This window comes from Gadus macrocephalus, chromosome 3 (genome assembly GCF_031168955.1).
Source record: "Gadus macrocephalus chromosome 3, ASM3116895v1".
NCBI classification, from domain to species: domain Eukaryota; kingdom Metazoa; phylum Chordata; class Actinopteri; order Gadiformes; family Gadidae; genus Gadus; species Gadus macrocephalus.
The window spans coordinates 9,660,988-9,671,903 of record NC_082384.1 but is presented as its reverse complement, the minus strand read 5'-3'; the positions used below and the strand labels follow the sequence as shown (position 1 = coordinate 9,671,903).

Below are 10,916 nucleotides of genomic sequence, written 5' to 3'. Positions count from 1 at the left end.
GGAGAAGGTCTTTGTCGACCCAGCATCGTACAGAGCAGAGATTCTGAAGATAAACATCCCGCCGGAACTGTCTTCAGAATATGAGCATCCAGACAAGGAGGAGGTCATCGCCAGCTACGTCTCCAGATTCAATCAAGGGAGGGTGGTTTGAAGCCTCCGTATCTTCCATGGGCGTCAGGAAACTCCCGGTGTATACGAACAACAACGCATGATGGGATAACAGCACCAGCACCAGCTCACAAAATTTCTATAGGCTAAATACCTGTAACGACTGAGAAAATGTAACATTGTTAGTCAACAGGTTCTACAATGTCAACATCTCTGTTCACATTTTCTCATTTCTCATCTCATCTAAATTCTTCACTTAAAACTGTTTTTAAATGCACAAATATTCATGACTGCGTTCAATAAATGTTTATTGTATCTGTACAATGTTTTATGTGAATTAATGCGTAATATGCAGTATCTGCTTATGAAAAAATTGGCTATATGTTAAAATGTGATGTGAAATTGTGGCATTGGCTGACTTTATTTTGTTTATTGTGTATGAACAGTCAAGTAGGTTATTATAGGTAAAACTCACTACTCCATCCCCCGTAGTCGCAAAGGACCGTCGTCAGCTCTGTAAATGTTGAACGCGTTCTGCAGCGAGAACACATTTAGACAAACCGATTCTACACCTGGATGGTCTATCATACAGGGAGGCCTTTCATCCAGCTGTTCCTGCCGTCTTGTAACCTATTATGGATAATATAAGGTGAGTATCTGCAGAGGCATGTTATCACAAATCATGCACTGCAAACATAAGTGTAGGTAAGGGTTAGGTAGCTGCTAATGTTACCTGAGGCACCTCCTGACAGCATACGTTCTCAGGCTCTGACTGCATTGTGGCACAATTTCCACATGTGCACCTATACAAACAAATACAAATAAATCATGCATGTATAATGCTAAGTAAATAAACCTGGCATACCAGTATTTGCAACCAATAATAGCTCCCACGTGCTCTAGATGGCCACATTTTCCTAGCCTGAGGTGAATGTCCAGTAGCGCTAGGCATTCTCAAGTTTACAACACAAACACATCTGAGGCCGTATTCACAAAGGATCTTAGGGCTAAAAGTAGGTCCTAACTGGTGAATTTAGGAGTAACCCCTAAAAATAATGGGCGTGTCGCTCTTAAATTTAGGACTCCTAACTTTTTTCACTAAGAGCAATTCACAAAGTATTTTAGGCCTAAAGTAGCACCTAAGTCTAGGAGAGCTTAAAAGTCCTCAAGAGGACTCCTAACTCAGTAAGACCTATTCAAAAAGAATCGTAAAATACCTGCGAGACGAAATGTTAGGGTATTAAACTTGTAGTGGAGTTAGTGCGCGATGCAATAACATCCCAGACTAACAGGAATAATCCGATTAGTCCCGAAATAAAATGTTTGGCCACACTACATTATTTAGCAACAAGGGAAATGCAACTTTGCAATGCCGACGATTTAAAAATATCGCAACCATCAGTCAGCCGTGCCATAAACTTTCCTTTGGACATTCAACAATTATACAGGATCAAAGCCAACTTCATGGCAATTGCAGGTTTGCCCGGTGTGTTCGGTGCTATTGACGGGACGCACGTAAAAATAATTGCGCCATCAAAAGACGAGGACGTGTTCGTCAATAGGAAGAAAGTGCATTCCATCAACACGCAGGTTGTTTTTGATGCAAATTTTAACATAGCCTACTGGATGTCGTTGCAAAGTGGCCTGGAGCTTCAGCTACCCATGATTCGCGCATTTTAATGGTGAGCGGTCTGAGGCAGCTTTTTGAGATGTACCAGTTGGGTGTCACTTGCTGGGTGACAGTGACTATCCATGCAAGACGTGGCTCTAGACACCCTACCTCAATCCACAACCGGGAGCACAGTTAAAGTATAACATGTAAGTGATTACGCAGATTACCTTAGTCCTATGCGTAAAACACATCGTATTGGCTCTTTGACGCCTTTTAATTGTGGAATCCATATTTATTATTGTTTACTGATTTCCTCCATGTATGCTAGAGCACAAAAACATACACAAAATGTTGTGGAGAGAGGAATTGGGCGGATGAAACGTCGGTTTCATGTCCTCCACGGCGAAATACGCCTCACCCCAGAGAGGGCAAGCACAGTAATCACTGTATGTGCCATTCTGCACAACCTCTGCAAGCGGAGGAACATTCCACAGCCAGACGATGATGATGATGATGATGATGATGGCGATCAACATGACAATGAATTCGGCCGTCTGGAACCGAGTGGACTGGCATTTAGGGATCACTTTGAAAACACATTTTAGGTAAACACCTTGGCACAAATCAGTCAACACTTGTGTAGTTCATAACATTTATTTTATTTTAAATTTTACGTATTTTTATTGTTTGCTTTCTCTCTCTCTTGAACGTGCAGGCTACAACGTCATTATCGTGGTCTGCACAAAATTGTCATCATGCGTGTATTCTGCTAACTGCACTATAACTACTTAATAGGAATTCATTTCTAGCCTAGGCTATTTCCTTGTTTTTCGGTGATTCAGTGGGCTCGTCTGAACAACCAATCACCGAACTCACCGCTCCTAAACTCATGCACGAGAATTGACGTAATCCATAGCAACGGCGCGTCACCTACCCTGCGTTCACACCAAAAGATGCATTTGCTGCCCGAACGCGTTGGCGCCGAATTTTGCGGCGCAGCAAATCAAGTTTTGCGGCGCAGCAATAGTTTTGTGGCGCAACAAAGGTTTTGCGACGCAGCAACGCCACAGTTTTGCAGCGCGGGAAGTTTCGAGGCGGGGCAAGTTTTGCCCGCGGTGCTTCTGAATTCATTCACAACCATGGCCGACATTATGAGCATTGCATGTCTTTACCTGTTGTGGAAGAGGGAGAGGCGTCGGAATGCCCGCCGTTTATGGGTTCATGAGACCATTCGGCGCCTGGAAGGTTGGTGCTGCCTGGCACCCAACTGGGTTTTGTTTGGGGTTGTTATTCTAGCCCTTTAGCATACTCATAGTTTAGTTTAACTGTAAACACAACTACACTACAGAATGCTGATTTGTGGGTTTTTTCGAGTTACTAAATAAATGTAACGGTAGTGAACTCTAGGTCACTCCAAGGGAGTAACACTGATTGGCTGTTACGGCGTGTCACTCAGTGGCAACGCTGTTGAACGCTGATTGGCTGTCATCACGCGTTTGCTGCCGAAAAGTTGAAATATTTCAACTTGCTCTGGTTCTTCAATTTCAATATCAATTTGTCGCACCGCAAAATACGTGAACGCGCCCGCCGCTCGTGCCCGGCAGCGGGCCCGGGCGTGCTGCGCTACAAATCAAATTTTGCCCGGCAGCAAACCCGCAACGCGTCTCTACATTCACTTTGAATGGGATCGTGCTGCGCGGCAAATTTTTGCATCTTTTGGTGTGAACGCAGGGTTAGTTCATTCTTAGTAAGAGTAGGTCTCAGCGGCTTTGTGAATAACTTTTAAGAAAAAACTCGTACGTAAAATGTTTTAGCGCGAGTTAGGAGCACTCCTAGCGGTAAGATAAAATGCTTTGTGAATACGGCCCCTGGGTGACATAATTTCACGTTTTGTGAAATGGAAGAAAAATATAGTTATAACTAGTGTAAATTCAATAGGCTTACTACATAATCGCCTAGCTTCTAAAGATGGCTACTACATACTTATTTTTATTTCGTTTGCACTACTACTATGACACATATTTTCAATAGGAAGAAAGTGCATTCCATCAACACGCAGGTTGTTTTTGATGCAAATTTTAACATAGCCTACTGGATGTCGTTGCAAAGTGGCCTGGAGCTTCAGCTACCCATGATTCGCGCATTTTAATGGTGAGCGGTCTGAGGCAGCTTTTTGAGATGTACCAGTTGGGTGTCACTTGCTGGGTGACAGTGACTATCCATGCAAGACGTGGCTCTAGACACCCTACCTCAATCCACAACCGGGAGCACAGTTAAAGTATAACATGTAAGTGATTACGCAGATTACCTTAGTCCTATGCGTAAAACACATCGTATTGGCTCTTTGACGCCTTTTAATTGTGGAATCCATATTTATTATTGTTTACTGATTTCCTCCATGTATGCTAGAGCACAAAAACATACACAAAATGTTGTGGAGAGAGGAATTGGGCGGATGAAACGTCGGTTTCATGTCCTCCACGGCGAAATACGCCTCACCCCAGAGAGGGCAAGCACAGTAATCACTGTATGTGCCATTCTGCACAACCTCTGCAAGCGGAGGAACATTCCACAGCCAGACGATGATGATGATGATGATGATGATGGCGATCAACATGACAATGAATTCGGCCGTCTGGAACCGAGTGGACTGGCATTTAGGGATCACTTTGAAAACACATTTTAGGTAAACACCTTGGCACAAATCAGTCAACACTTGTGTAGTTCATAACATTTATTTTATTTTAAATTTTACGTATTTTTATTGTTTGCTTTCTCTCTCTCTTGAACGTGCAGGCTACAACGTCATTATCGTGGTCTGCACAAAATTGTCATCATGCGTGTATTCTGCTAACTGCACTATAACTACTTAATAGGAATTCATTTCTAGCCTAGGCTATTTCCTTGTTTTTCGGTGATTCAGTGGGCTCGTCTGAACAACCAATCACCGAACTCACCGCTCCTAAACTCATGCACGAGAATTGACGTAATCCATAGCAACGGCGCGTCACCTACCCTGCGTTCACACCAAAAGATGCATTTGCTGCCCGAACGCGTTGGCGCCGAATTTTGCGGCGCAGCAAATCAAGTTTTGCGGCGCAGCAATAGTTTTGTGGCGCAACAAAGGTTTTGCGACGCAGCAACGCCACAGTTTTGCAGCGCGGGAAGTTTCGAGGCGGGGCAAGTTTTGCCCGCGGTGCTTCTGAATTCATTCACAACCATGGCCGACATTATGAGCATTGCATGTCTTTACCTGTTGTGGAAGAGGGAGAGGCGTCGGAATGCCCGCCGTTTATGGGTTCATGAGACCATTCGGCGCCTGGAAGGTTGGTGCTGCCTGGCACCCAACTGGGTTTTGTTTGGGGTTGTTATTCTAGCCCTTTAGCATACTCATAGTTTAGTTTAACTGTAAACACAACTACACTACAGAATGCTGATTTGTGGGTTTTTTCGAGTTACTAAATAAATGTAACGGTAGTGAACTCTAGGTCACTCCAAGGGAGTAACACTGATTGGCTGTTACGGCGTGTCACTCAGTGGCAACGCTGTTGAACGCTGATTGGCTGTCATCACGCGTTTGCTGCCGAAAAGTTGAAATATTTCAACTTGCTCTGGTTCTTCAATTTCAATATCAATTTGTCGCACCGCAAAATACGTGAACGCGCCCGCCGCCCGTGCCCGGCAGCGGGCCCGGCAGCGGGCCCGGGCGTGCTGCGCTACAAATCAAATTTTGCCCGGCAGCAAACCCGCAACGCGTCTCTACATTCACTTTGAATGGGATCGTGCTGCGCGGCAAATTTTTGCATCTTTTGGTGTGAACGCAGGGTTAGTTCATTCTTAGTAAGAGTAGGTCTCAGCGGCTTTGTGAATAACTTTTAAGAAAAAACTCGTACGTAAAATGTTTTAGCGCGAGTTAGGAGCACTCCTAGCGGCAAGATAAAATGCTTTGTGAATACGGCCCCTGGGTGACATAATTTCACGTTTTGTGAAATGGAAGAAAAATATAGTTATAACTAGTGTAAATTCAATAGGCTTACTACATAATCGCCTAGCTTCTAAAGATGGCTACTACATACTTATTTTTATTTCGTTTGCACTACTACTATGACACATATTTTCCAAGAGCACCTTACCATGCATACTGAATCACAGGGTCTGTCCCTGCAATCGTCTGATTCAAGCATCTGAACCCAACGCAGACTATTCATAATATTCTAATGAACACGGAAGAGGCAGTGAATGAAGTATTGATTAGATGGCGATTCAGACACTGTCACAGAGTGTGAGAGGAAAGTTGACGGAGAAGATGGCGGTTGACCTAGTAAGTTTCAAAGTTTATAGGCCTACCGTGTATAGGGTAATACCGGTGTTGACGCAAGTGTATTACTCGGTGTGAAAATGTCAACACCGCGTCAACCCTAATGTCTTCTATATATCTAGTGCCAGCAGCTAGCGTCTAACTTATACGGGAAACTCGAAAACAATGACGTTGAAAAGTTCCTTAAAAAATAGAAAGTTTTTCTTTGACCAACCATCCAGAAGCATCCTGCTGAATTCTCGGAGTCTGAGGTTCTGCAGGAGCCTCCTCTCCTTCTTCAGGATCCGACTCAGGTTAGAACATATATGGTTGAACCACTGAAGCTGCCATGTCCGCTAACTTCACATGGGGTCATCCCTATGTTCCCCGGGTCCTATGTTCCCCGGGTTCTATGTTCCCCGCTCGGGGAACATAGGACCCTTTTAAAAAAAAAAAAGGTCCTATGTTCCCCGATTTCCCCAAAAAGGGTCCTATGTTCCCCTGTAGCCATACATACCGGGGAGCATAGGACCCTTTTTGGGAAAAACGTGGAACATAGGACCCTTTTCTGGGAAAAGGGTCCATGTTCTATCAATCTTTAAAGATATTTAAACTTTGACGCGACATTCGCGTGATGACAGCAAATCGGCGTTCAACAGCCTGGCCACTGAGTGACATGTGTAAGGTAACAGCCAATCAGCGTTCAACCGGCCAACTCAGTGCAGTGCAGTCTGGGGTGAACTGCAGCATGGAGGAGAAAGTGATTGTTGCCGTTTGCGACTCCCGGAGCTCTTTATATGATAGTATATAATATAATTGTATAATAATATCACGGCCAAAAAATCTGTGCGCCTCCGGATGGCCGTAGCGCGGGGAGCTCTCGTAGGGATTGGGCTTCTCTGGGTTTGTTTACCGGCGTATGAATAGACTGCGTCAGGTTCTCCGACGTCTCTCCCTGTAACATGCGCGTTTGGCTGAACCCAAGTGCACAGACTGGCGACGAGCGCGGAACAGAGTCAATAGTTTATTTGGATTCTGGATCGGCAAGCAGGATAGTCCGACAGGCAGGAATCAGGAACCGGCAGAATAGTCAGACAGGCGGGGATCAGAAACCGGCAGAGGAGTCAGACAGGCGGGGATCAGGAACCGGGAGAATAGTCAGACAGGCGGGGATCAGGAACCGGCAGAAGAGTCAGACAGGCAGGGATCAGAGAGCAGGCAGGAGCGGTGGTAAGTCAGGAGTAGAATCGCGGGAAAGCACTGTGAAACACAAGAGACAATCTGGCAGGGAATGTTTGGGAGGAGAGGACTGATATAGGGGAAACACAGGTGAAGGTGGTTGGGTTAATTGGGAGTGATCAGGGTGGCAGGCAGGTGAATGAGAAAACCAGGGGCGGATCATGACACTCCCTCTCTCCAGCTGTAAGCGAATTTCCTTCCTTTCTCTAAACAAAGGTTTAATACAGTACCTGCGCAGCGAGAAGATGTAAAGGAACAGATCCTCTGACAACACCGGAAGTTATAGCCTCCCCGTTGTCACGTGGGGGTCACAGGTGACCCCCGGCAATGTTTAAAGCAAAATGCCACAGACAAAGTTTAACGACACTACGCGAAGACGCATGAGAGAGGCGGTAAAGCAGAAGAATAGAAGAGAAGAATATACAATTGATAATAATGGATACCAATTCCAGAAACATAATTATTTGAATATAAATGAATTCATTTATTGCTGGTTGGTAAGCACATTAAATACACCATAAGAAAAGAAAATGCCAACTTCACATTTAAGAAAGACTACTGGCAGTTAATTTCAGTTTAGCCTCTTATTTTTCACATGTGAATTGGAATTCAAGTGGCCTAAAATATTCCCGTTGGCCAAGTCCGACCTAAGTGATTCTCACTGTTGGCGATAACCTGATTGAAATCAATGCGACAAGAACGCATGGATCAAAGAGCGCTTGTTTTAGTCAATCTTCGGAAAATTGTAGTTTCACACTGGAGACGCTACGCTAGTCTTTTCCTACGTTCGAAAGGAAGCTTTTCATCTCTACTTGACCCGATGATGTTTTCCTCAAAGGTTAAGGAAAGGAGGCATAAAGGTTAGGAGATTTGACTATTCGTAGAAGCCCCACTATCTCCTTTCCTTTCATAAAGGTTGCTCAGGAGTAACCTATGCTAAAGGAGGGTTACAGGATGCATCAATACTCCTTTCCTAAGCACTTTTAGTGAATTAATTAATTTGAACCACCTTTCCGGGTCATCTTCCTATGCAAAAAAGAGAATTCGTAGAGGCCCCAAGTGTTCTAGCCTAAGGTTCGTGCAGGAAGAACCACTTGGTTTGCCCAGAAATTTGTTTATGTAATGACTGTGACAATAATGCAGACAATGTAGAAGTTGATGATGAGGCCAGTGATAACATGTAAATGTGTATATGTTTTGATTCCCGTGCCTTTTAACTCTAATTTGAGAGGAACAATTTTAGAGGAAGAAATAGAGCATAAAGTGTATTTTATGGCAGCCATTTTGGAAATTCTAAATGGCGGCCATGCAAGTATCTTCGCAAAGAGCAACATTGTTTTTCAGATTTCCAGTGTTGTGAGTTTTCCAAACATGTAGTTTTGCTTATATCTTCCATAATAGGCTGCTGAACGAAAAATACAATATGCACCTGATTAACAGTCCTGACAGATAAACACAAAGCAGCGAAAATCATTAATAGTAACTGAATTATTGGAAAATTGCATTCCAAAAAAGAGTGCATCTCTGTTTTAGAAACTACAAAGACATCTTCTTGCTCTCATTCAAACTTTCGAAGCATGTCGCACTAGATCTGTGACAGAAACAATAAATAAGGTAACTTATAATGTTACTTACTAAATTATGTAGGCCCTGGTCTGCCTGCCTGGAGCCGACTGTGTGTTTTTTGTTTGGCTTTGGGGCCAATATTAAAGAAATCAGGTAATCCTTTCTGAAGACATAGGCCTAGCTAATCCCCCATGTTGTTTTCTATGTGCTCTGCGTTTATCCATTAGATAAACAGAAAAATAACTAAATGTTCTAAAATGTCATAAAAAAATAAATTAAATTAAATTAAATTAAATAAATAAAAACAACCATGGTGTTCAAAGTTGTATAACTTGTAACAACTGTAACTAGTTTTTTGTTGCCTTGCAGTTAAAGTGTCCCGCCACTAGGAGATGCTGTAGCCCCCTCAGCAACCCCACTACGAAAAGCGGGTGGATAACGTGTGTGATGTGCCAACCACTGGACAGAACCCGGCAGCATCTCAGGGTAGATTTACAGAATGAAACTCGGTGTCAACACTGTAGTCATTGTCTTTCGAAAATGAAATCAATTGGTCATGTTTGACGACTTGGACAAGAATGTGAACACAATCCAATATTGGCCTACTTTGTTGTAATTGTTCGATTTTTTTCCAGAGACAATATCATATCTTCCTCTCGTTTGAAGGTGATTTTTCCTGTCGCGTCTTTCTTTATCGGTCCTCTTCAACAAAAGAAGGAAGCCCTCCAGACAAGCATCTGGACTGAAGGCCAGTAACCACGAAGGAGGCAAGACACAGAAAGCCACTTTGCTCACTCATCTTTAAGAAGGCACAGTAGAATTATCCTGAGGCGGATCCACCAAACCACACGAAGATAGGTAGCACATAGAATGAGGAAAAGATACCGGCATTCTAGGTCATCCTGCAGATAAAACACACACAGACACACACACACACACACACACACACACACACACACACACACACACACACACACAGAACAATTGTAATAAATAAAACTAAAGGGCGCCTGTTACAAGCCTGGGGAGATCTTTATTACTTTCATGACAAAAAAACGAATCTGCATATATATATAATATACACATGTAGTCTTATGTATTTATAAGTAACTAAAAAACCTTTTGACCAATGATAACCGATTCAGAACACATTGTTACAACCAATGATCAGCATGTAGCATGCACATGATTCAACGTGGGTCTGCTGCCAGCCATGCACAGGGCCTGCACTACTGCCGGCACCCATTGACGGACAGATCCCTGGCAGCCGCCTCCAGGACGGTACGCTTGGCCTGCAAGGCCGCGTCGCCGGTGCACTCCGCCTCGGACGGCCAGCGTTCCACCCACGTCTTCTTGCCCAGCATGTAGACGAAGCTGCAGACAGAGGTCACACACACACACACAGCGGCCTTATGCCCCTCTTCCACTAACACAGAACGGGAGCCGCTCTGCTTCGTGCACCTCATTTAGAACCGTTCAGGTCGTTTCGTACTTCGACGTTTTTTTTATTTTTATTGTGGTTTTCGGATCTTGAGGAAGCTGGGTTTGGAACAGAAGAGCGTGCTACTACTGCTAGGCATTGTGCATCACACTGGCTTGATCACAATAGTTTCGCTCAAACTGGTGGGGACGTGGGCTGGTGCGCTAAAAAGCACCATGGTTACAAGAATCCTGAACTGAGCCAGTTCAAGAACCAGAGCATATTTGGTGGCAAAGGGCTATTTGTGATTTATTTTCCATCATCATCATCATCTTCATCATCATCATCATCATCATCATCATCATCATCATCAACATCTTTTAGTACTATTTACCCCATAGTAATTTATCCTCTTTAGACCAAAGCCACTCAGTGATATCTTGATGGAGTGTAAAGTATAAACCAGAGGGACGCACCCGGTGTCAGTGTGCCACAGGTCCGCCTTGGGGCCCATGATGAAGTAGTGGGAGCCCTGCTGCAAGTGCAGGTGGTCTCTGCAGCCTCCATGCGACATAAACAGTCTGCTCGCGCCATCTGCCACGTCAGGCTCCAGGCCTGCAGAGTAAGGTAGAGAAGGCTAATGTATTTATATAGCACCCTTAAACACACAGCAG

The 10,916-nt window shown here is 44.1% G+C and overlaps 1 protein-coding gene and 1 long non-coding RNA gene across 2 annotated transcripts in view; both read right to left on the bottom strand.

Moving 5' to 3' along the window:
- Window positions 1-588: 588 nt before the first annotated feature.
- On the bottom strand, window positions 589-6,539 carry LOC132453667 (uncharacterized). Its single transcript, XR_009524765.1, has 3 exons — window positions 6,253-6,539; window positions 842-911; window positions 589-738 (listed from the first exon to the last, which is right to left on the bottom strand). It is a non-coding gene; the product is annotated as an uncharacterized LOC132453667 (long non-coding RNA).
- Window positions 6,540-9,835: 3,296 nt separating this feature from the next.
- The window catches only part of LOC132454012 (venom factor-like), a 29,575-nt gene continuing 28,494 nt past the window's right edge, over window positions 9,836-10,916 (bottom strand). Inside the window, exons 43-44 of the mRNA XM_060047153.1 lie at window positions 10,719-10,857; window positions 9,836-10,196 (exon numbers count right to left, since the gene is read on the bottom strand). Coding sequence (XP_059903136.1) covers window positions 10,052-10,196; window positions 10,719-10,857 — 284 coding nt within the window. The 3' untranslated portion in view covers window positions 9,836-10,051. The remainder of the gene's footprint in view (window positions 10,197-10,718; window positions 10,858-10,916) is intronic.